The sequence below is a fragment of the Budorcas taxicolor genome, chromosome 13 (genome assembly GCF_023091745.1).
Source record: "Budorcas taxicolor isolate Tak-1 chromosome 13, Takin1.1, whole genome shotgun sequence".
Taxonomy (NCBI): domain Eukaryota; kingdom Metazoa; phylum Chordata; class Mammalia; order Artiodactyla; family Bovidae; genus Budorcas; species Budorcas taxicolor.
In genome coordinates this window covers 43,149,792-43,176,360 of record NC_068922.1, presented here as the reverse complement: position 1 = coordinate 43,176,360, position 26,569 = coordinate 43,149,792, and the positions used below count along the sequence as shown (strand labels likewise).

At 41.7% G+C, this 26,569-nt stretch overlaps 1 protein-coding gene across 1 annotated transcript; it reads right to left on the bottom strand.

The window, feature by feature from the left end:
• Positions 1–3,978: 3,978 nt before the first annotated feature.
• On the bottom strand, positions 3,979–16,288 carry LOC128058206 (dihydrodiol dehydrogenase 3-like). Its single transcript, XM_052650591.1, has 9 exons — positions 16,169–16,288; positions 13,358–13,525; positions 12,952–13,068; positions 11,623–11,700; positions 11,091–11,213; positions 10,185–10,294; positions 9,141–9,306; positions 6,797–6,879; positions 3,979–4,096 (listed from the first exon to the last, which is right to left on the bottom strand). Exons 1-9 carry the CDS (start codon positions 16,250–16,252, stop codon positions 4,054–4,056), a joined length of 972 nt encoding a protein of 323 aa, XP_052506551.1. The 5' UTR covers positions 16,253–16,288; the 3' UTR covers positions 3,979–4,053.
• Between the last annotated feature and the right edge of the window lie 10,281 nt (positions 16,289–26,569).

The window sequence follows — 26,569 nt, the reverse complement described above, 5'->3', positions numbered from 1 at the left end:
AAGGAGGAGAAGGAGATGACAGAGGATAAGATGGCTGGATGGCATCACCAACTTGATGGACATGAGTGTGGGTGACCTCCAGGAGTTGGTGTTGGACAGGGAGGCCTGGCATGCTGCGATTCATGGGGTCAGAAAGAGTTGGACATAACTGAGCGACTGAACTGAACTGAACTGAACTGAGGAGCATACCAAGCAAACTAATGAAGGAAAATCATGACAAGGAACAAATTTGCCAAGAGTATTTGCCTTGTTTGTTAAACAAATTGGTTAAAGTCCCCAACTATGAACACCTTCACAAAGGAACACACACAGAAACACACTCACGTATGGATGGGGCAGGGCAACCATCAGAGAGGGGCCAGAGGAGCAGGGTCTGGAGCTCTGACAAGTGTGCCAGGGTTGCACCACATGCACAGCCATCCATGCCAGGGGCTTCTCCAGCACGCCTTCCTCCAGCTCTGCTCCCTTCTGGGGCAAAAGTGCCAGTGTCAGGGATGGGGAGGAGGGTGCACACTTACAAGGGGTGGAATTAAGTTGAGGCCAATCTTCATAGCTTCTGCTCCAGCCACTTGGGACCTGCCTGGCCCAGTAAGGTTGGAACAGTCAGTGAGCACAGGGCTCTGGTTCTTGCCTCCCCCACCTCCTCCCACCGAGGTGACAGTTGCCAGCACGCCCTGGGAATGGATGACCCTGCCCACCTCAGCTCCAGCTCTGCCCCAAAGCCTCTGGGCACACCGATTGCACAAGGATGCATCCACACAAGGACACACCCCTGTAAGAACAGATCAGGAAACTTTTTCACCTCATTTCATAGAGACAGAGAAAGTAAAGCAAAATGAGAAGACAGAGGAATTTGTCTCAAATGAAACAATAAGAAAAACACCTGAAAAAATCTGCTAAAGAGATAACATAAATAATTTACCAAAATAATTCATTTACCAGAATTCAGAATAGTAATTAAGAATGCTTCTCTAACTAGGGAATAGAACATAAAAACATTCACATGATAGAGGTTCCAGAAGGAGAGGAGAAAAGAAAAGGGGTGCAAAATGTATGTGGTGAAATTATGGGCAAAAAACTTTCTGAACCCGGAACATCCCTGGTGGTCCAGTGGTGAGGACTCTGTACTTCCACTGCAGGGGACACGGGTTTTGAACCTGGTCAGGGAACTACTTAGCAAAGGTGATTAAAACCATGTGACTGGGGATGTTCCTGGATTACCTGGGTCACCCTAGAGTAATCATGAAGTCCTGGGACCTGGGAGGGCTATAGTTGAAAAGAAGGTGGGAAGATAGGAGCATTAGAAAGAGACTCCAAGATGTGATGTGCTGTCTCTGAAGATGGAGGAAGAGTCTACAGGACAATAAATGAGGTGTTCAGTCACTCAGTTGTGTCTAACTCTTTGCCACCCTATGGACTGCAGCACACAGTCTCCTCTGTCCTTCACTACTTCCCAGAGTTTGCCCAAATTCATTTCCATTGAGTCAATGATGTCCTCCAACCATCTCATCCTCTGTTGGCCCTTTTCCTCCTGCCTTCAATCTTGCCCAAAATCAGGGTCTTCTCTAATGAGTCAGCTCTTCGCATCAGGTGGCCAAAGTATTGGAGCATCAGTCCTTTCAATAAATATCAGGGTTGGAACTAGGATTTCCTTTAGGGTTGACTGGTTTGATCTTCTTTCAGTCCAAGGGACTCCCAAGAGTCTTCTCCAGCACCACAGTTCAGAAGCGTCAATTCTTCGGTGCTCAACTTTCTTTATGGTCCTACTCTCACATCCATACCTGACTACAGGAAAAGCCAAAGCTTTGACGCTATGGACCTTTGTCAGAAAAGTGATGTCTCTGCTCTTCAATGTGCTGTCTAGGCTTTTCATAGCTTTTCTTCCAAGGGGCAAGTGTCTTTAATTTCATGGCTGTGGCCACAGTCTATATTGATTTTTAGCCCAAGAATATGAAGTCTGTGACTGTTTCCATTTTTTCCCTATCTATTTCCCATAAACGTATGGGACCAGATGCCATAATCTCAGTTTTTGAATGTTGAGTTTTAAGCCAACTTTTTCACTCTCCTCCTTCACCTTCATCAAGAGGCTCTTTAGTTCCTCCTCACTTTCTGCCAGAAGGGTGGTGTCATGCAAATTCTTTGAAGACTTTGTATACTCTGCTTCTCACTGGTTTCTTGCACCGTTTCTTGAACCTATTCTCCTCACAGTTTGCCTTCACCACTCTATCAAAGTTGCACTTGACCTTGCCAAGGTTAACTGCCCAATCCAGCAGTCAGTTTCAGTCCTCCCTGACTTGTCCCCTCTTAGCATTGGTCTCTTTTTTTCTCCAAACATCTGCTTCACATGACTTATAAACCTCTTTTGCAGGTTCCTCCATATTTTTTTAAAATCACCTTCTTAATGCTGGGTTCTCATGAAGCTTAACTTCCCTATCTCATTGTATAACATAATATCTCTGATTATGCAGTCTCATGGCTTTAAGAGGCAACTAAAATTAACAAACCACAAATTAAATATTTTACCTAAACCTTTTCTCTCATAGAATTCCATGTCCAACTGTATGCATGCATCTTTACTTGGGTACCTAAAGGCATCTCAAGGATACGTGTCTGTAATTGAACTCCTAATCTTCCCACAAATGTGTACTCCCCCACATCATCTCCATCTGAGAAAATGGCATCTCCATCTCCTGTTCCTTAGCCACAGACACCTGGAGTCAACTTTGATTCCCCTTTTCCTTTATCTGTATGTCCAACATGTTAGACAGTCTAATTCATGCTGCCCTTAAAATAAATCTGCTCTAACCATATTTACGGCTCCTTCTGTGGTCCAAGCCAACATCATCTCTCTCCTAAATTCCTGTAGAGTCCTAAACGAGGGCTCTTTTTTCTCTTTTATTCTCAACATAACAACCAGGTTGATTTTTTTAAAACTCATGTCTGTTCATGTAACTACTCTGCACAAAACACAAAATATCATTCTCCATTTCTCTCACAGTAAAGTCCTTTTAAACGCCTATGTGACACAGATCCCCTGGCCCCACTGCCCCACTGGCTCTCTGGTTTGTCTCAACTCCTGTCTTCTTTCCTCACTAAACTCCACCCACATAAGCCGACTTGCAGGCCCTTAAATGTTACGTGAACACTCTTCCTTCCTGAATTTAGTGTTTTGTGTTCCAGAGAAATGAAGAGAGCCACGATCTCTCTGTCAAGGCTGTTTCTTGTACAATTGAAACGTTGTGTGGGATGTAGGGTAGTTGGTGTCTCTGCCTAACAGATGTACAGAAATGCAAGACATTGTGCAGAATTTTCTCAATAGGCACTTACCCATTTCTAACAGCTAAATTCTCCTGACTTCATTTACTGTCTCATCCTCCACTAGACTATAAACTCAAGAATTTCTCATTTTAAAAGAAAAAGAATTTCTCATTTTAATTAACATTTATTGATAAAACAATATATTACTAAAGAACATTCAGTAAAGTTTTGCTGAATGAGAGTGAATGGCAACCAATGAAATACTAGCAGAATATATAAGAACTCAAAATGCTAAGCATGGGCAGACAATTAAGAAATTAAATAAATGAATAACATGCGCTGCTTTACAATAAACAAAATATAATACTGGATTTTTTAAATCATATTTTTAGCTTACTAAGATAATTATGCTAAGTTAAAAAATAAATATCCAACCTGTAGATTGAAGATTATTTGTCTTTGTATATAAACACACATACACCGTTGCATAGGATTCATAAAGAAAATGCACCAAAGTTAAGTATTAGTAAATGGTTTAATCATGGCTTATTTTTATTTCCTATCCTTTCCCTTCTGTTTTCCAAATTTTCTGCAATTTGCATGTTTTTCAAATATCATAAACAAAGAGTATTCTTATTTTGAAGTCTTTATTGTTTCATAAACTTTTCTTTTTATTTTTAAGGAAAGGCAAGCTTTCAAACATTCAGACACTTCATTTGAGCACCTCCACCAAGTACAAAAATCCTCTTCCCTAGAAGCAAGAAATTCTTGAAGATCCAGAAGGAGGACTAAGAGTCAATATTCTTCAGAAAATGGAAACTCAGGGTGACCAATACCCCTGAAAGAGAAGAGGATTAATTTATTATATTGTCAGAGAGAGCATTACTCTGTGGAGGCAGTCAGGATGGGCTAAAACTCTAAATCTACAAACACATTCCTCCTTCTCCCCACCCTCCCTTACAAGCACACATGCAGGTGTCTGCTCCATGTACACATGGCAGCTGCACATCCAGTCCCAACATTCACATGTAATATTCACTCCACAGTGATACGTAGTTTGACTCAGGTTACAATTTCCAAGAGGGCACAAGACCTGGGTCTAACTATGGAGATCATTTCAGACACAAGTGGAACTTCTGTCCCTAGATGATGAGAAGGGTCGCAGTGAACAAATTAGCTCCTCTTTTCCACAAATCCATTAATAAGCTGATATTGAGCACCCCCAAAACAGAGTGTCCCCATTAAGGAAGTTCTCATCTATTGGAGAGATACCTTGTGCACCTGAATAATCATAGAGCACAGAGTGGGATTACTTTTTTCTTAATTTATACTGTACTGTATTAAAACACTGGTTATTCAGCAAGTAGTATTACTGCTGTTTTCCTTTTTTGCCATGTTTCTACTTTTCTTTTTGAAAATGTCCTTTTCAATTCAATTCATTAAATAGTGAATTCTGAATGATTCCAAGTGCCAGGAGCTGTGCTGTTGACCCAAGCCCACAAAGATGTGTAAGTCTAGGCATTCACAGCCTAATGAAAGAGAATATACATTTATACTTAAAAGTCTTTAAGTATATAAATGCAACTATGCACTTTTTTTTTCAATTATCATGTCTTTTATCAGAACATAATAGTTGCTCAGCTGGTAAAGAATCTGCCTGCAATGCGGGAGACCTGGATCAATCCCTGGGTTGGGAAGATCCCCTGGAGAAGGGAAAGGTTACCCACTCCAGTATCCTGGCCTGAAAAATTCCATGGATTGTATAGTCCATGGGGTCCCAAAGAGTCAAACATGACTGAGCGACTTCCACACTTATCAGAATCATGATATAGCTTTACAAACAACAGGGAGAGCTTTGGAATCTCATTTGAAGCAAAATCTTTGTTAACCAATCATTTCTATTCCCTTCTCTCTAAACTTCCTTCCAAATTTCTCTTCTGTCTCCTCAGTCCCGATATTCTCCTGTAGTAATTAAGCAGCCGGAAACCAAGTCAAAGTCAAGGAGATGGGGGCTCCCCAGGGGATGGACTTCTAAAGTGTGCTTAGTTGCTCAGTCACGTCTGACTGTTTATGATGCCATGGACTGTAACCCACAAGGTTCCTCTGTCCATGGGATTTTTCAGGCAAGAGTACTGGAATGGGCTGCCATGCCCTCCTCCAGGGGATTTTCCCACACAAGAATTGATCCCAGGTCTCCCCAACTGCAGGTAGATTCTTTACCATCTGAGCCACCAAGGACTTCTGATGGATGAAAGCTAAACTGGGGTCAGTCTTTACTCAAGAAACCAGAGACCCAGATGATCCTATCTGGGTGTGTCCTGCTAAGGACACAGAAGTCATTCACTGGAGGGTCAGTTAAGCTCATGATCTACTGGTAATTCAACTTTGTGAGATAACAAGAATGAGGACATGGGAGTCATAATAGGGAAAAAAGATCAATGAAGAGATTAATTTGAAAGAAATGGATGGTGTCTTGGAAAAGAAATGCCCATTAATGACAATATCCACCAGACACATAGGAGCAGGCCTGTGTGACTTCACAGCACTGTTGCATGTTGGCCTTCATGAGACCCTCCTCAATAAAAATGTCAACAATACATTTTATAATTGTGTTCACAGGATTAACATGAATGCCGGCTTCCCAGGCGGCTCAGTGGTAAAGGATCCACTTGCCAAGCAGGAGACATGAGTTCGATCCCTTGATCCCCAAGGTTCCCTGGAGAAGGAAATAGCAACCCACTCCAGTATTCCTGCCTGGGGAATCCCATGGATTGAGGAGCCTGTTGGGGTTCATTCCACAAGGTCCCAAGATTTGGGCATGAATAAGCGACTAAACAGAACAAAACAAGAAAGTAATCTTTATGGATTCGTTAATACATCAGTCAGTTCAGTTCAGTTCAGTCTCTCAGTAGTGTCTGACTCTTTGCCACCCCATGAATCACAGCATGTCAGGCCTCCCTGTCCATCACCAACTCCCGGAGTTTACTCAAACTCATGTCCATCAAGTCAGTGATGCCATCCAGCCATCTCATCCTCTGTTGTCCCCTTCTCTTCCTGCCCCCAATCCCTCCCAGCATCAGGGTCTTTTCCAATGAGTCAACTGTTTGCATAATACGTAGTTATTATTAATATAATCATTTTCCCCTAATGTAAAAAGAAATAAAGATTAAACATGTTCACAGATCACTGAAAGAATAGTTGGCTGCAGGCACCGTGGCTTTTGTGTTCCCTGGGTGCCCAGCACTGAGAGGAGGTGCACCAGGCACAGGGAATAGGGGCACAAAGTAGTGAATTCACCATGATGCCAACTCTGGGGATTTTACTGTTGAGTTGTCCAGGGCCCATCACACTGCTGTTGGTGAAAGATGGAACCCTGGAGGAAATCTCTGGTATGAGGTCTGCAGAAAGTCCCCAGTTACTCCTAAGCAGGAAATCAGCACTGTCTTTCTAGAATTATCCTTTTGAAAAGCTTAGTTCCCCTGCTGACCCGCCTGCTAGAGAAAACAGTGTGTAAGTGAAACATCTGCAAGTCACTTACAGTTGAAAATCACAATATCTTATGTTGCTGTCGAGGCCATCGATTGCTTTCATGTCTTCTGGAGTCAGTTCAAAGTCAAACACCTGGAAGGAAGGAACAATCACATTACCTCTCCCTCAAGGAACCAGTCTCTCCCTGGGGACTGGAGGAGTTTCCAGCTGAATGGAGACAAGAAGAGGGGGCAGGGAAGCCGTGTTTGTCCTCAGCTTTCAGGAGAACAAGCCTGGGAACCTCTGCTGAATTCTCACCTCTGCTTCCCACACCTTCTCCTTCTCTGTCCACCTCACAAACATTACAGCACATCAGTCCCTTATCTTTCTAAGTGAGTCACTTCAGATAGAAAACAAACTAAAATCATTCTTTTCCAATCACACCGCCTTCAGGTACTCCTAACTTGATAACTGCAATTGAGCAAACATTAGACTGATTAACTCTTCCCAAAATGCTGTAAGGGTGACAGCGATCAGCTAAAGTAGTGTAGGGAGGAGGCTCCCCTTTTAAAGCCTGTTCAGGAATCTGATATCAAACTTACTCATTATCTATGAATAAATCTAACAAAAACTTTATGTATATGCCTTAGTGGAGAAAGTTATGAAAAGTGTTTTAACATTAAAGAACACCTAAGTAATTAAAAATTCATATCATAATCATGAAATGAAAAGCTCAGTTTTGTAAAAAAAATTCGTTTTCTCCAAAGTGATCTAGTGTTTCAATGCAACTTGAGCCAAAGACTCGAGCATGTATTCTTTCCTGGAAGTTGGTAAAGTGATACTAAATGTTAAATAAAAGAGAGCCAATCAAAAGTAGCCAAGACAGCTTTAAAAAATAAAAAATTACCATTCTGAAAAGCAAGACTTATTTTCCACTTTAATAACATGATGCAGAAAACTGAATAGTTAAATAGAAAAGAGATAACAGAAATGTACTTATGAACACTTGATATATGACTGAGTTGACAATGAAAATCTTTGAGGAAATATGAAACCTTAGATTTACATTTAAATATACTTAAACATACATGCATCCATTTTCATATTATCTTAGATAAACAGTTCCAGCTAGATTACAGAACCAACTTTAAATGGAAACACGGAAACAATTGATCAGGGGACAATTTCCATTCCCCTTACTTGGCCTGACCTGTAACCTGCATTGAACAGTGATATTTCCCAGAAGAAGAGATGACCCAGATCTTAGTCCAGACAGGAAGAGGACAATTTCCCTAATAACTGACTTGGGATCATACCACTGTGCTGAGATGAAGACCAGGTTAGTTGTCCCAGTCTAGTCAACTATTCATAAAAACTATACAGAGCAGGGTGGAGGCTCCTCCTACAAAAGCCTCGTCCACCTGCTAAAACAGAACTTCCCAGCTGCTCCCCATTGAACTGCAGAAGCACAGGAAAGCCCAGACCAGAGGACGACAGCTTAGCTGAGTGCAGGTTGGTTGTCAAACCACAGAATACAAGAGACGCATAAATCATCTCTGCATTAAATCCTGAAACTGGGGAGTTTCCATACAGTTATGGCTAAAGGTACAATAATGGTCTCCTACACAGAAAACAAAGTATAGACAACCTAGCAAAAATGGACAAAGTCTTGAAGAGGACTTCACAAAGACAGAAACTCAAGAAGATTAAATGTATGAAGATGAAATCTTATTAGTATTCAGGGAAAGGCAAAATAAAAACACAATGGTTTGGAAGTTAAAGATCACTGCCATAAATTTTCTGTCCTCATATTCACAGGTTGATGCTGTTAGAAATGAATCCTTTGAGAGATGATTATGTCATGATGGTGGAGCCCTCATGAATGAGATTTAAACAACATCATATTCACATAAGAGAACTGGGGGAGTTCTTTGCCCCCTCCACCATGTTAAGATACAAGGAGTAACCTGTGACTTGGAGGAGCAGCCTCACCTGACCACACAGGCACTCTGATCTCAGATCTCCAGCTTCAGAACTGTGAGAAACAAATTCCAGTTTTTTTTCTCAGCCACTCAACCTATGGTGTTTGATTAGAGCAGTTCAAACAGTATAAGAAAGAAAATCACATACTGCAATTGCATAATTGAGAATGAAGAAAATAAGATGTAATTTGCACAAAGTGACAGAATACATTGCCCCAATGTAATGCTCAAGCGAAAATCTCCATTTTCTGTCCAACCGTAACCCTCTCCAGCCATAATGCTTCTCCTGTTGCCACAGCAGAAGGAGAAAACTACCAGGCATTCACACACAGGGAAAGATCAGGTAACTCGTTTTGGCCCAAAGATAGTCTGAGAGCCCTCGTGAAGGATATTCCTGAGGAGCCCTCTGCCCACAGCCCCACTCATCATCACCTGCATGTTCTCTTTGATCCACTTCTTGTTGTTACCCTTGGCCAGAACCACAACCCCACGTTGTATCTGGTAGCGAAGGGCAACCAGAGCTGCCGTTTTCTTGTGCTTTTGAGCAATGGCAGAGAGAACTGGGTCCTCCAAGAGAACGGGGTGGTTTGGGTTCACCCTGGAAGGAAATTCAAAAATGCTGAGGAGCTGAGACTAAATACTCAGTTTCTGAATATTTTTCCAAATAGAACAAGAGGTTCACTCTAGACCAGAGCTTCGCAAAGTATAGTTCATTGACCAGCATCATCACTATCAACTGGGATCTTGTAAGAAATACAAATTCCATGGCAGATCTGAAAACAAACTGAATCAGAACCTCAACTGTGTCACCTCCTATTCTGTGTTTAAAAACTCTGCAGGTAACTCAGAGGCATTATTGAGTTGAGACCAGGACTGCCAAACTCATGGGTTTTTTTGTCCTTTAATTTTCAAGGGTGTTTTTTCTTATATAATCAAGGGCATGAATAGAGAAGCAAAAGGAAAGACCAAGAATTGTTTGTAAATTTCACTTTTTCTAAAGTATTGATAAAAATTGCGAGGTCTCAAAATAAGAGACATTTATTTCATCATTATTCTACTATAGATGCTTACCAAAATGGTTCAAATTGAAATTTTTTTCTATCATGATAGAAACCTAGGAGTTAAATACTACTATCTCAACTGTAGACATAAGGTAAGTGAACCTTGGAACACCTATTTTTTAAAATGTGCTCATTAGTTAATAAGTAAATCATGACATAAGCTTGTGTCTCTGGTCTCAACTGGGAGATTACATATAGATTTTAATGTAGGCATTTCTTATTCATGAGTCGAAAAGCTAATACAATCTAGAAAAATTGGCTGGGTGATGGGAAGATAAAAGAGAAGAATTCATTCCATTACTCCTCTCTCTCCCCTCTGCCTATGAGAGTTATCTGAGTATTGTATGATTTAAACTATCTCATCAAAAATTGAATTTTACATAAACTCCCTGTTGCTTTCATTAGAGTTCAATACCATTCTTTTACTCTTTGGGATCCCAGAGCACTATAGGCAACAAGAACAATATCATGTGACTTGCAGAAATCCAACAGTTTCCTCTGATTGAGATAAGGGTGACATTCCACCTGTAGAAAACCAATAGAAAAGAGGGTCACGTATTATGGAAATGTAATATTAAATGACAGAGAAAGGCAAAAAGTTTAAAAAATGATAAAGGAAAAACCATAACATTAAATATAAATTGGAAATGTTAATATCAACAGAGAAATAGAGAAAAATTTGTTTATACACTTAATTTATGACGGACATAGATGGGAGAACCAGTCTGAGACTGACTAACCAAAAGATGGACTCTACATTTGAGTAGATATTCATGAGTAAAATTCATAGAGTGTTAGCGTCACAATGAGCCTTTAACTTCACCCTCTAACCTGAATGATTTTCATCATCTCCAACACAGTTTTCTCAACTGTGCTCCCTGTTAAAGACTTATAAACACTGCAACACCAAGACTAAGGATTCAGCCATCAGAACCCCACACAAACCCTTAACACCCATCTCAGCTGATTTGCCTCTATGTCAATTTATTTCCCATTCCACATTTTCATGGTTTTCCTTCCTGTACAAATTTCACTCCAGGGCACTTTCACCCTGTGACTTGGCCATCCTTTCATCTCAGGGAAATACCTCCTTCCTTTACTTCTGCATTCTACCAGGAAGATCTCTGCACTTTTCCACCCAGATTTACAGACAGAGATACCATTTTGGATTTTATACACACCATGCAGACAGGAACTCAGCTGTTTAGAATCTCCTGTCCACAATGGTCAGATGAACAGGAGAGGAGGACAGACAGACATCAGACTCCAGGGCAAAAAGAAGGTTCCAAAGAGCAGGAGGGAGAGAAGCTGAGCTGCTCACCTGGTTGCACACGGGCTTGTACTTGAGCCCCGGCTTTTTCAGGATCTTCTCCAGCTGCTTGTGGTTGAAGTTGGACACCCCGATGGATTTGGCCAGCCCTGCGTCCTTACACTTCTCCAGGGCCTGGGAGGGAGGGGTGATGAACAATTACATGGAAAGATAGAGCAAGAATAAATGCTGGAAAACATCGGTAATCACCATCATCCATCAAGAATTAGCATCAATTATCAAAAAGGAAAGAGGGGAAAAAGACATGATATAAAAAGAAATATTGTTTGCCCCTTGAACCCTGGAGAAGACACATCATATGGAAGGACAGAGATGCCTGTCTGCACTGTCCCATATTCTACTCCTCCATTCCTCTCTGTAAACATTACAGCAATGGCTTCCTCCCCACAAACCCAGCATCCCAGCCCTTAGATTCATGAACTGCTGAGTCTGATGGTCCACAGCGCATTCTCACAGGTGGAAGAAATGAAGGAAGTTCCCACTCTCCTGGCTCCTCCCCAGTCTCTCTGCTCCTCATACTCACCTCCCATGTGCGACAGAGATCCACTGAGTCAGCTATCAGTTTTCCATTTTCATCTTTTGGATATAATTCTTCTCCTGGCTAGAATAGAAGCAGTCATTTTAGAGATGTCACAAAATAATTTCTCCACATTTAGCAAGCCTGCCTGGCACCAGGGATTAAACCTCCATGAGTTAGGTTTAAAACTTTCTAGATACTAGATAATATTTGCAAAGTGATTTGTGTATATAAGCAATGTCTTTAGGAGGGAGACTTATTCTAATCTCTTACATTAAATATATGTTGTAATAAGTACAATTTTTCTGGGTCCTGAAAGGACCTTCCTGTGACTTCTGTGAATTTTGTCTGTTCTTATACTTGCCTGTTTCCAAATGCCTCTGTGAGCTGGGAATGGCAGTAAGTTACATGACTTCATTTCCAGAATAAAATTTGCTATCTTGACCTGGTCTAGATAATCAGACTCTCTTTTCCCTTTGAGCGTCAGGTGCCCTAGGACAGGCACATGAGCCAGCAGGGATCTCATTAGGTTGATATGGAATGTGGAAGACCCAGACATGTTCTCATATGTTCATGACCATGAGCCTTGAGCTACCCCAAGGTCAAATTTCCCACCAATGTAAAATGTTCAGTAAAAATAAAGTAAACCATGAGTAGTGCCTTTATAAGGGATAGGAAAAGGAGACACTTCTGTAGAGTACTGCAACCATCATTTCTGTCTGTGGCTGGAACTTGCCATCTATGTAGACCACTAAGCTATTTTGCATTGGATGGTTTGAGTTCATTTCTGTGACTTGACATCAAGTGTTCTAAGTAAACCTTTCTTAATGGGTAAGTGCAGTCTACAAACCTCATCTGAAGACTAGGGAGAGTGCAGGAAAGTTATCCCAAGTCCCTGCATAGGTATGAAGTTTAGACGCACTCAGAAGGAGCACCACCAAATATGCTCAACTTGAAAGGGTGAAAGACAAGAGAAACTAATCATGTTCAGTGTGAGACAGTGCCATGCTCACCACAGCTGCACCAAACTCTTGGTTCATGAAATCCCCAGACACTCAGGAGTTATAACAAGGACTGTGTGCAGAACTCACCTAGTTCTATTTCCTCAAGTTTTTCTGGCAGAGAATCTCAGAATACTAACTCCTTTCTCTGGGAGTATGTAAGGGATTCAGAGAAACTCAGTAAAAAGATGATCACAAATGATTGTGGAAGATTCTACTCTAGTATAATCATCCCTTCAACCTACTAAGAAAAATCTTAATTTAACCATCCATGCAAGTTGATGCACATTCTAACGCAAGATGTAACACTGATGTGATCACACAAATTTCTAACCTTCAGAGCCAGTGGATAATGCATAATATAGAGATCGACATAGTCCAGTTGAAGACTTTTCAGTGACTTTTCCAAGGCTGGTCGGACCAACTCTGGTCGAAAGGATGTGCACCAAAGCTACAGAGGTTAAAGAATAAAAGTTGTATTAAGAATACTTTAGGTAACTTATTTTGGCCTTACTGCAAGGCTTGTCTGATATTACTTCCCCAACCAAGGATCAAATCAGGGCACATGGCATTTAAGTGCCAAGTCTTAAGCACTGAACCACGAGGGAACTCTAATACTTTAGGAATTTATCAATAAGCATAGTTCACCAAGCAACTCTTCATCAAAGGATCCTATTATATAATTGTCACCTGGGCACAATCACTTGCACATATGTGCACACACACAACACACACAGTACCTTTGAAGTGCAGAATATGTCTTCTCTCTTCACAGTGCCATCTGCAATCTTGCTTCGAATGGCCTGGCCTATCTGCTCTTCATTTTGGTAAGCATGAGCACAGTCAATATGGCGGAACCCAACCTCTATAGCAAATGGGGTGAATTCCAGAGCATCCCTCTTAGCAACCTACATAAGCAACAAAGGTAGAAGTTGAATATCCAGATGATTAAGAGATTGCTAGGCACAAGCTTTCATCTTCCCAACATCAACTTTTCTTTGTGCCTTTGGTTAGTTCTGTATGTGTGGTGATGAATGCTTGATGATTTCCCTGAATGTTCCTGGTCAGTAATTAACTGGACACCCAGGAACCACTCACCCTGAGGTGATCATGGTTGATTATGGGCATGAGAGACCTCAAGACCACCTGCAGTTTCATTGATTTGCTGGTAGAACCCAAAGTACTCAGGATAACGTTGCAGTCAGAATAGGATTTATACTGTGAGATCTTTGAAGATAATTCAACAAAGGTGTAAGGTGCCTGGTAAAAGCATCAAGAAACAAGGTAATTGCTTCTAAGACCTCTGTCTACCAGTGAGGCCACAAAGAACACACCACATAAAAACTGTATGTAATCAAGGTGTACAAAGAGATGTTCTCATATAAGTCACTGTTTTTGTTCCATCACTCAGTCCTGTTCAATTCCTTCTGATCCCACGGACTGCAGCACTCCAGGTTACCCTGTATTTCATTACCTCCTGCAGCTTGCTCAAACTCATGTCCATTGTATCAGTGATGCCACCCAACTATCTCACCCTCAGTCGCCTCCTTCTCCTCACACCTTCAGTCTTTTCCAGAATCAGGGTCTTTTCCAATGAGTTGGCTCTTCGTATTGCGTGGCCAAAATATTGGAGCTTCAACTTCAGCATCAGTCCTTCCAAGGAATACTCAGGGTTGATTTCCTTTAGGTGATGACTGGCTTGATCTCTTTGCTGTCCAAGGCATTCTCAAGAGTATTCTCCAACACCACAGTTCAAAAGCATCGATTCTTCCCCGCATAGCCTTTTATGGTCCAACTCTCACATCCATACATAACGACTGGAAAAAACATGGCTTTGACTATATGGACCTTTGTCCACAAGCCAATGCCTCTGCTTTTTAAGATGATGTCTAGGTTTCTCGTGGCTTTTCTTCTGAGGAGCAATCATCTTTTAATTTCCTGGCTACAGTCACCGTCCACAATGATTTGGAGTCCAAGAAAATAAAGTCTGCCACTGTTTCCATTTCTCCCCCATTTACTTGCCGTGAAGTGATGGGACTGAATGACAAGATCTTAGGTTTTTGAATGTTTAATTTTAAATCAGCTTTTCACTCCCTCTTTAACCTTCATCAAGAGGTTCTCTAGTTCCTCTTCCTTTCTGCCATTAGGGGGGTGTCATCTCCATTCTGAGGTCATTGATCTTTCTCCTGGCTTAAGCTTGATTCAAGCTTGAGCTTCAACCGGTGTGCCATTTCCCATGATTATTCTTACCAATGGAAGTATCCACTCTTAATGAATTACCAAAATCAACCTAGGTAACAGTTCCATCACCTCACACACCTAACTTTTCTGGGTGTTTGTAAGAAGACATAAGATCTAGTCTACAAAATTGAAGATATATCCCATTATTTTAAACTATAGTCACAGTGCTTTACATCAGGTCTCCATGATTATTCATCTTATAATTGATGGTCTGTAGCCTTGACCAACAACTTACCATTTTTCCCAGGCTTGACACCAGCTGCTGGTCACCACACCTCTATTCTTTGCTTCTATGAGTTCTACTTTTTAAGATTCTAGCTACAAGGAGATTATGCAGTATTTGTCTTTCTATTTCTAGCTTGTTTCACTTGCCTTAATGTTCTTACCATCCATCTGTGCAGTTGCAAATGGCAGGATTAATGTCATTTTAATGCTGAATAATATTCCATTTCTTTTTATATGATTGAGAATCTTTCCCATTTCAAAGTGTTAAAGTGTTGGTCATTCAGTCATGTCCAACTCTTTGTGACCACATGGACTCTAGCCCATTAGGCTTCTCTGTCCACGGGATTCTCCACAAGAATACTGGAGTGGGTTGCCATTTCCTTCTTCAAGGGATCTTCCCAACCCAGGGATTGAACTCAGATCCCCTGCATTGCAGGCAGATTCTTTAACATTTGAACTACCCGGGGAAGCCCAAGAAAACATTACAAAGCCTGGCCTGTAGGGTAGTAACTTTTACCCTCAAATGACAATATTATTTTCTCTGAGAATAAATTTCCAAGCAGAAACAAAAATATGAGGCAAAACACAGCTGGAGTGTTTCTTGCCTGCCATCTAGCAGGCACTCCACAGTATAAAAGCAATTCATTCCCATTATTTTTCATTCAACTCATCTACGGGACCTCCCACCTCAAATACTTCTCAGTGTCATGGCTTTTTGGAAAGAGGAAAGACTTCTGGAATTAATTAACTATACAGATAAACTTCACCATTGCAATCACCTTCAAAGCAAAGAAGCTGACAGTATTCTTGACAGCTGAGTCTCACCTCTTATGCCAATCTGGGAAAGAGATGGAAACTGGAAGGAAACCCAGAGTAATCTGCAGGTGAACACAGCTTCAGACCATGATGCAGAGTGAAGCCTGAATGCTTTATCCCCTTTCAGAGGAAATGGTTCTAGCCTGGTTGGTGGAACCACATGACCCGTACAGAGTCACACAGGAGCTCAGTGCTTGACAACCCAAGTCCCTTCTGCTCATGTCACATCCACTACTATTTATATCTCAACCCCAAACCACTACTGTTACCTCTGGAGGTGCGTAGGTTCCAAATCCCAGGACAGGAATGAAGTGGCCATCATTAAGCTTCACCTTCTGGCCTTTGGGATCCATTGTCTGTTGCTCCTCTGAGTAAGCAGACTGGGATTTTTTTCTTCTGCCTTCAGAGGTTATAAATAACAAGAAGGTAACACCCCAGCTGCACTGTCCAGTGTTAGCAGAGACATTGTAGGAGAAGCATGATTAAACTAGTACCCATGGAGTCAGAGACGATTGAACACTGCTAACTTATTTGATTATTTTTATCAACATAACCTCACGTATTATATAATGATGAGACTGGGTGAGCAATTATTGACTACTTATTAGACTAGAAACTTCCAACAACAATCTTTTTTAATTTTCTATTATGAAGCCCAATGTCAATCAAACATCAATTGAAAAAACTACCTTACAGTACAAACACACACACATACACAAATCACACAATCCAAAAGTGTTTAATAGCATTTTTCAAAATGTTACCCCTTAATAAAGAATCAAACCTTCAAATGAAAATAAATTTCCCCTTTTACATTTCCCACAGCAAAATTATTATGCTTTACAGACCTGACTGGTGAAATCCTGAACAGAAAATAGAAATGAGACATTTTGGCAAAGTGCTTATTGGAAGTTAACTATTAATAGCCTTAGAATACCATGTACAGTGTTCAAAGAGACTTTGAGTGTTGATCCCTTCTAGCTAGTTATATAACTTTTAGGGTACCCTTATAATGTCACTGATACATATTTTACATAATTTACTAACTGCTCCACATCATTCGTAAATGAAAAACCTATAAACAAATTAAAATGCAACAAATTTGGAAAGAGTAACAGAAATTGTGATGCACTGATACACGAGAATGTTGTGAAGACAAAATTTAACATGTACAGTGATGTCAGCAAAATGGTGAGGTGGGAGGACTGAACTCTCCCATGGAAAGATAAGAAAAGAAAGACAAATCAGCTTAAAAACTTCATAGGAGTTCTGGAAAACAGTCAAACACAGATTAACAGCAACAAAGTGAACAGGCAATTAGGAAAAATCCAGAACAGAGTGGAAGGAAATTTCACCGTGTGTTACTCACCTGTACCCTCCTCCTGCCTGCGGCAGTGCAGTCTTGATGAGCTCCCAGTTGCTCCCTCAATCCAGAGTGATAACAGAAAACCTTATGTGCGGTATTCCAACCTACTTGGGGGCTGTCTGGGAACTAGTGTCTGTTCCACTTAACTCTAAGTTTAAACTGAAGAGCACTTGGAATGCCTATTGCAGCTTCAGGGGAACTATATATACATGTTTGTGTGTGTGTGTGTGTGTGTGTGTGTGTATACATACATACGGAGCCAAGGACAAAGGAATAAGGGTGGAGACATGGACAAGACCATGTATTAAAAGGCCCTGAATAGAATGGGGGTGTGGCTTTGGGGGACATAGTGCATTCAGAAACAGTCATAAATTCACCAGAATCAGATAGCCAATCTCAGCCAGGTAAGATGCTGACTCAGAAATGAACTGAACCACCTGTAGCTTTCCTGTTGGGCTGATTCCAGGGCTAGGAGCATGACGAGCTAACTAGTAAAAGTCATGACAGGGAACAAATCTACCAAGAGTGAGACTTTCCCTGTTATTTCAAGTACCAAACTGAATGCACATACACAGAAGCACACAGAGGAACACACATACAGAAACACAAACACACACAGGGACACACATACAGAAACACACACACACCCAGGAACACACATCCAGGAACACATACACACAGGAACACACATCCAGGAACACACATACACAGCAACACACATCCAGGAACACATACACACACAGGAATACACACACACAAAGGGACACACATATAGGAACACATACACACACAGGAACACACACACACAGGAACACACATTCAGGAACACACACACACAGGAACACACATCCAGGAACACACACACACACAGGAACACACATCCAGGAACATGCACACACAGGAACACACATCCAGGAACACACACACACAGGAACACACATCCAGGAACATGCACACACAGGAACACACATCCAGGAACACACACACACACAGGAACACACATCCAGGAACATGCACACACAGGAACACACATCCAGGAACACACACACACAGGAACACACATCCAGGAACATGCACACACAGGAACACACATCCAGGAACACACACACACACAGGAACACACATCCAGGAACATGAACACACAGGAATACACACACACAAAGGGGCACACATATAGGAACACATACACACACAGGAACACACACACATAGGAACACACACACACATCTGGACGGGGCAGGAAGGCCATCACAGAGGGCCCCGAGGAGCAGGGTCTGGGGCTCTGATGGTATGTAGGGCTGCACCACATGCACGGCTGCCCGCACCAGGGGCTGCTCCTGCACACCTTCCTCCAGCTCTGCCACCCTCTGGGGCAAAGGTGCAGTGCAGGGGATGGGGGTGCACACTTACAAGGGGTGCACACTTACAAGGAATGGAACTAGTCTGGACCCAACCCTCAGAGTTCTGCTCCAGCGTCTTGGGACTCACCTGGCCCAGTAGGGTGGGGACAGCCACTGAGCACAAGAGAAGCCTTTGCTCACACTGGGCTCTGGCTCTAGCCTGCCCCTCCTCCTCCCACCGAGGTGACAGTTGCCAGCACACCCTGGGAAGGGATGACCTCTGACCAGCTCAGCTCCAGCTCTGCCCTAAAGCCTTATGCACACAGACTGCACAGAGACAGGTCCACACAAGGACAGCCCCATGAAACCAGGACAGATAACTTTTTCACCTAACTTAATAGAAAAGGAGGAAGCTAAGAAAAATGAGAAGAGAGAGGAATTTGTGTCAAATGAAACAATTTAAAAAAAAAAACTTGAAAAGATCAGATATTGAGATAGAGATTAATAATTTACCAAAATAATTTACCAGAATACAGAATCATAATAAAAATTGCTACATTAACTAGGGAATAGTACATACTAACATTCACAGTGTAGGAGTTCCAGAAGCAGAAGAGATGGAGAAGAGAGCTGAAAATGTAGGTATGATGAAATTGTGGCTAAAAATTTCCTTTAACCTGGGACTTTCCTGGTGGTCCAGTGGTGAGGACTCTGTGCCTCCACTGCAGGGGGCATGGTTCTGAACCTGGTCTGGGAACGATCTTGTAAAGCTGATTAAAATCTTGAGAGGCAAGATATTCTTGGTTTACCTGGTAACCCTAGTATAATGACAAAGTCCTTACATGTGTGACCTGGGAGGGTTGTATTCAAAGAGAAGGTGGGGAGATAGGAGCATTAGATAAAAGATTCTAAGATGCTATAGTCTGTCTCTGAAGACCTCGGTAGAGTCTACAAGATGAAGACGGAAGAGTTCTCTTGTTCAGTTTCTTGGTTGTCTCCAACTCTTTGCCATCCCATGGACTGCAACACAGCAGTCTTCTCTGTCCTTCACTATCTCCCAGAGTTTGCTCAACTCATGTCCATTGAGTCAGTGATGCCATCCAACCATCTCATCCTCTGTCCTCCCCTTCTCCTCTTGCCCTCACTCTTTCCCAGCATCAGGGTCTTTTTCAGTGAGCTGGTTCTTCACATCAGGTGGCCAAAATATTGGTGTTTCAGCTTCAGCATCAGTCCTTCCAATGAATATTCAGGATTGATTTCCTTCAGGATTGACTAGTTTGATCTGGCTGTCCAAGGGTTCTCAAGTGTCTTCTCCAGAACCACAGTTTGAAAGCATCAGTTCTTCAGGGCTCAGCCTTCTTTACAGTCCAACTCTCATATTTATACATGACTACTGGAAATGCCATAGCTTTGACCCTACAGATCTTTGTCAGCAAAGTGATGGCTCTGCTTTTAAACAGGTTATCTAGATTTGTCATAGTTTATCTTCCAAGAAGTAAGCATCTTAGTTTAACAGCTACAGTCACCATCTGCAGTGATTTTGGAGGCCAAGGAAATAAACTGTCACTGTTTCCCTTTTTTTCTCCATCTATCTGCTGTGAAGGGGTGGAACCAGATGCCATGATCTTAATTTTTCAAATATTTAGATTTAAGTCAGTTATTTCTCTCTTCTCTTTCACCTCCATCAAGAGACTCTTTAGTTCCTCTTTGCTTTCTGCCATTAAAACAAAGAAAGAAAGTGAAGTCGCTCAATCATGTCCAACACTTTGTGACCCCATAGATTGTAGCCTGCCATGCTCCTCCACCCATGGGATTTTCCAGGCAAGAATACTGGAGTGGGTTGCCATTTCCTTCTCCAGAGGATCTTCCCAACCCAGAGATCGAACCTGGGTCTCCCACATTGTAGGCAGACGCTTTACCGTCTGAGCCACCAGGGAAGACTTTTCTGCCATTAAGGTGATGTCATCTGCATATCTGAGGTTACTGATATTTCTCCCAGCAATCTTCAACCCACCTTGTGATTCATCCAGCTCGGCATTCCACATAATGTACTCTGCATATAAAGTAAATAAGCAGGGTGAAAATATACAGCTTTGACGTACTCCTCTCACAATTTGGAACCAGTCCATTGTTTCATGTCCAGTTCTTTTTTTTTTTGGGGGGGGGGAATTTTTTTTTATTATTATTTTTTTTTTAATTTTAAAATCTTTAATTCTTGCTTCTTAGCCTGCATACAGGTTTCTCAGGAGGCAGGTAAAGTGGTCTGGTATTTCCATCTCTTTAAGAATTTTCCACAGTTTGTTGTGATCCACAGAGTCAAAGGCTTTAGCATAGTCAATGAAACAGAAGTAGATTTTTTTGTGGAATTCTCTTGCTTTTTTGATGATCCAATGGATGTAGGCAATTTGATCTCTGGTTCCTCTGGCTTTTCTAAATCCAACTTGAACATCTGGAAGTTCTTGGTTCACATACCATTGAAGCCTAGCATCAAAGATTTTCAGCATTACCTTGCTACTATGTGAAATGAGTGCAATTGTGCAGTAGTTTGAACATTCTTTGGCATTGCCCTTCTTTGGGATTGGAATGAAAACTGACTTCTTCCAGTCCTGGGGCCACTGCTGAGTTTCCCAAATTTGCTGGGCTATTGAGTGCAGCACTTTCACAGCATCATCTTTTAGGATTTGGAATAGCTCAGCTGGAATTCCATCACCTCCACTAGTTTCATTCATAGTGATTCTTCCTAATGCCCACTTGACTTCACATTCCATGATGTCTGGCTCTATGTGAGTGATCACACCATAATGGTTATCCTGAGCATTAAGGCCATTTTTTTGTATAGTTCTTTGTATTCTTGCCACCTGTTCCTAATCTGTTCTGCTTATCTTAGGTAATACAATTTCTGTCCTTTATTGTCATCATCTTTGCATGAAATATTCCTTTAATATCTCTAATTTTCTTGAAGTGATCTCTAGTGTTTCTCATTATACTGTTTTCTTCAATTTCTTTGCACTGATCACTTAAAGACTTCCTTACCTCTCCTAGCTATTCCTTGGAACTCTGCATTCAGATGGGTAAATCTTTCCCTTCCTCCTTTGCCTTTTGCTTTTCCTCTTTTCTCAGCTATTTGTAAGGTCTCCTCAGACAACCATTTTGCCTTGTTGCATTTCTTTTCTTGGTAATGGTTTGGTCACTGCCTCCTGTACAGTGTTACAAATCTCCACCCATAGTTCTTCAGGCACTCTGTCTATCATATCTAATCCCTTGAATCTTTCTGTCACTTCCACTGTATAATCATAAGGAATTTCATTTAGGTCAAACCAGAATGGCCTAGTGGTTTTCCATTCTACTGGAGGGTGCACAGTCCCACTTTTACCAAAAGGGCGTTTGCGGGGACAGCTGCTCTTCACTTCAAAGCCAATAATCAGGCCAGGTTGCTGGAAAGGAAAGTTTGTTTGATTTCAGATTCCAGCAACTGGGCTGTTGGGGTTACAGACATCGACCCAAAGGCCGACCCCCCTCCACTTCAACCAGTGGGGCAAGAGCCCTTATAGACAGAAGTGATAGTGTTGCCATATGCAGAAACACTACAGTCTGCTCTGAGAGTCATCTTCAAATTGGTCATCAATGGTCTGACCTGTGTCATCTTGCCATTCTATGTACATTAGTCTTCAGTTCCAGGACCCATTTGTTTGCATTTCTTGAGTTCAGTACTCAGAATTGTGGCAGCTTATGTCATGGATATACTCTGGCCATCGTGTGGTTAACTTCTCCACCTGGTGTTCTAGAATCTATACGGCAGCTCACAGGATATGGTTCAGAATATTATCTCTAGCCCCAGAAATAGCAGGAAGTCCTTGATTATGCTTAATGACCACACGGTTATTATTTAGTCTCCTGTGACCCTTTTCCTTTGTGTCTAGTTTCTCAGTTCTCTGATTAAACTTATTCTTTGAAGTTTTCCACAAAGAGCAGGGAAAAGACATGGTACCAGGGCAAGGAACAAAGGATTCTGCTCATTTCACCACACACCAGCAGAAAATTGGGTAAAAGATTTACTAAGCATTGCCCTGCCCACCAGAGAAATACTTCCCCACAGTCAGTACCTCACATCAGGAAACTTGCACAAGCCTCTTGAAAACTACAATCACAGAAAACTAAACAATGTGATCACATGGATCACAACCTTGTATAACTCATGAAACTATCAGTCATGCCATGCAGGGCCACCCAAGATGGACAAGTCATGATGGAGAGATCCGATGATGGAGAAGGAATGGCGAGCCACTTCAACATTCCTGCCTTGAGAACCCCATGAACAGTATGAAAAGGCAAAAGTATATCATACTGAAGGATGAGATACACAGGTTGGTAGGTGTCCAATGTGCTACTAGAAAAGAGTGGAGAGATAGCTCTAAAAGGAATGAAGAGGCAGAGCCAAAGCAGAAACAACACCCAACTGTGGATGTCTCTAGTGGTGGAAGTAAAATCTGATGCTGTAAAGAATAATATTGCATAGGAACCTGGAAAGTTAGGTCTCTGAAACCAGGTAAATTGGATGTGGTCCAACAGGAGATGGCAGGAGTAAACATGGATATTTTAGAAATCAGTGAACTAAAATGGACGGGGATGGCTGAAATTAATTCCGATGACCATTATATCTACTACTGTGGGCAAGAATCCCTTAGAAGAAAGGGAGTAGCCCTCACAGTCAACAAAAGAGTCTGAAATGCCATATACTAGGGTACAATCTCAAAGGTGACAGAATGATCTCGGTTCAGTTCCATGGCAAAGCATTCAACATTGCCATAATTCAAGTCCATGTCCCAAACACAAAGGCCAGAGAAGCTGAAGTTGACTGGTTCTCTGAAGCCCTAAGAGACCTTCTAAATCTGACACCAGAACAAGATGTCCTTTTCATGAGGGGACTGGAATCTGAAAGTAGAAAGTCAAGAGCTACCTGAATTAACAGGTGTCTCTGTTAGTTTGTATTAACAGACTTTGTGCTCCAAGTTTGGCCTTGGAGTACAAATGAAGCAGGGCAAAAGCTAACAGAATTTTGTCAAGAGAAGGCTCTGGTCTTAGCAAACACCCTCTTCCAACAACACAAGACCTGTTCTCTAGGAGTTGGAAAAGGCAACAAAATGGATTTCCCCCTACAACCTCCAGAAAAGAATGCAGGCCTGCTGGCACTTTAATTAGCCCATTGAACCGGATTTTGAATTTCTGACCTCAGGATATGTAAACTAGTACATTGGTGTTGTTTCAAGGCACAAAGTGTTTGGTCATTTGGTGTAGCAGCAGCAGTAACTAATACGGATATGGTTCAAACCAGCCCATTTCCATCTGTGGCATCATAGGATTTCCTCTCTCTGCTGGACTGTTCCTCTGACCTCAGAGGCTGGCGATCCTCTTCAGGGTACCCCAACAGTGTACTTGTCTCTTAATTCCACTTCCTTCTTCAACAACTGCCCAATTCTGTGGTCCGCATTACAGCAAAGTCTTTGAAAGCTGTGTCTACTCTGTTTCTCACTGACCTCTTAACACCACTTCTTGAACCCACTCTACTCGAGTTTGCCTTCACCACTCTATCAGAGCTGCCCTTGACCTTGCCAAGGTTACCTGCCAAATCCAATGGTCAGGTTCAGTCTTCTCTTACTTGTCCCCTTGCAAGAACTGGATTCTTTTCTCCTCCAATCATTTACTTCATGTGCCTTCTAAAAACAGTCCCTCCTACCTCACTAGCCTCTTCTTCTCTGCCTCTTCTGCTGGTTCCTGCAAATTTTTTTTTTTTTTTAAGAAAAAACTAACTTCTCAATGCTGGGTTCTCATGAAGCGTGATGTCCCAGACTACACTCACTTAAGTATACCGTATTATCTCTGATTTTCTAGTTTCATGGCATTAAGTGGCAACTAAATTTGAGAAGCCACAAATATAAATATTTTACCTAACGCTTTTCTCTAATAGACTTAATGTCCAACTGTGTGCATGCATCTTCACTCGGGTACCTAAAGGCATCTCAAAGATCCATGTCTGTAACTGAACTCATAATCTTCCCACAAAGAAATGTCCTCCCCCACATCATCTCCATCTGAGAAAAGGGCATCTCCTTTTCCTATCCCTTAAGCACAAACGTTGGGAGTCAGCTTTGATTCCCCTCTTCCTTTCACTTTACGTCCAATATGTCAGACAATCTAGTTGATGGAGCCCTTAAAATGTATCCCTATTCTAACAACTTTGACCACACTTACTGTTCCTTCTGTGGTCCAAGCCAACATCATCTCTCACCTAGATTGCTGTAAAGTCCTAAAAGAGGGCTCTTTTTTCTCTTTTTCATCTCAAAATAGCAACAAAGGTAATTTTTTTTTGAAGCATGTCAATTTATGTAACTACTCTGCTCAGAACCCAAAATATCATTCTCCATTTCCCTCAGAGTAAAGTCCTTTCAAAACCCCTTGTGACACAAACCCTATGGTGCCACTATCTCTCTGGCATATCTTCAGCTTCTGTCTCTGCACCTCACTAAGCTTGACCCAAATCAGCCAACTTTGGTTCAGTTCAGTTGTTCAGTCGTGTCTGACTCTTTGCAACCCCATGGACTGCTGTAGGGAACAAGGTATAAAGAAGGTTGAGAAGTGCTTGCAAACGAGACTCTCAACCAGAGCTGAACATTCTTGCAAACGAGATATTCTGCCCAGTGTAGGGAACTAGGTTTAAGGAAGGTTGAGAAGTGCTTGCAAACGAGACTCTCAACCAGGGCTGAACATTCTTGCAAACGAGATGTTCAGCTAAGAATCCTGTTTGTTCCCGTGGGAAAAGAACATTTCTTGCACACAAGGATGTTTCTATGATTCCTCAAAAGGAGCAGACCCTGGGACAAAACGGATTCTAAGTTGATAAGGAAGTTCCCCAAAACACAGTCTTAGCTGCAGTAAATAAGTCAAGGTAAAGGTTATCTCGCCCTGCGCCTGCGCACTGTATAGTCTCTGAATCATAGTGCTTGGCAGCTTGCCCTGTAGGTTGTTGTGCTAGGGATATAAAATAAAGTAGCTGTAAGAAGCAAGTGTTAAAATATAAAGATTTAAACCACTCTGCAGTGTTGGTGTTTCATTCCGTCGCCAGCAGACTGCAGCACTCCAGGCTTCCCTGTACATCACCAACTCCCTGAGTTTACTCAAACTCATGTCCATTGAGTTGGTGATTTCATCCAACCATCTTATCCTCTGTCATCCCCTTCTCCTCTCACTTTCAATCTTTCCCAGCATCAGGGTCTTTTCAAATGAGTCAGTTCTTCACATCAGGTGGCCAAAGTATTGGAGTTTCAGCTTCAGCATCAGTCCTTCCAATGAATATTATGGACTAATTTCCTTTAAGATTGACTGGGTTTCCTTGCAGTCCAAGGGACTCTCAAGAGTCTTCTCCAACACCACAATTAAAAAGCATCAATTCTTCAGTGTTCAGCTTTCTTTATAGTCCACCTCTCACATCCATATGTGACTACTGCAAAAACCATAACTTTGACTAGATGGACCTTTGTTATTAATGTCAGCCAACTTGCTGTCCCTTAAATGTTACATAACACTCGGCCTTCTTGAACTTAGTATTTTCTGTTCCGGAGTAATGAATGGAGCCACTGTCTCTATGTTGCAAGGCTGTTTCTTGTACAAATGAAAAGTTGTGTGGGATGAAGGGTAGTTGGTGTCTCTGCCTAACAGATGTACAGAAATGAGAGAGATTGTGCAGAATTATCTCCTACAGGCACTTACTCATTTCTAACAGCTAAGTCCTCCTGATTTCATTCACAGTCTTATCCTCCTGTAGGCTATCGACTCAAGAATTTCTCATTTTAATTGATATTTATTGATAATAAATGTGTTACTAAAGAATATTCAATAAAGTTTTGCTGAATTAATGAGTGAATGACAACCAATGAATCAATGGCAAAATATATAAAAATTCATCAAAA

What these genes read in the sequence shown, in the direction of transcription:
- LOC128058206 (XM_052650591.1), bottom strand. Translation starts at nt 16,252, where the DNA reads ATGGATCCCAAAGGCCAGAAGGTGAAGCTTAATGATGGCCACTTCATT. An exon ending in ACATATTCTGCACTTCAAAG is followed by an intron (nt 13,069 to 13,357) that starts GTACTGTGTGTG and finishes TAACCTCTGTAG; the next exon opens with CTTTGGTGCACATCCTTTCG. An exon ending in AGATATTGTGATTTTCAACT is followed by an intron (nt 4,097 to 6,796) that starts GTAAGTGACTTG and finishes CTTCTCTTTCAG; the next exon opens with GGGTATTGGTCACCCTGAGT.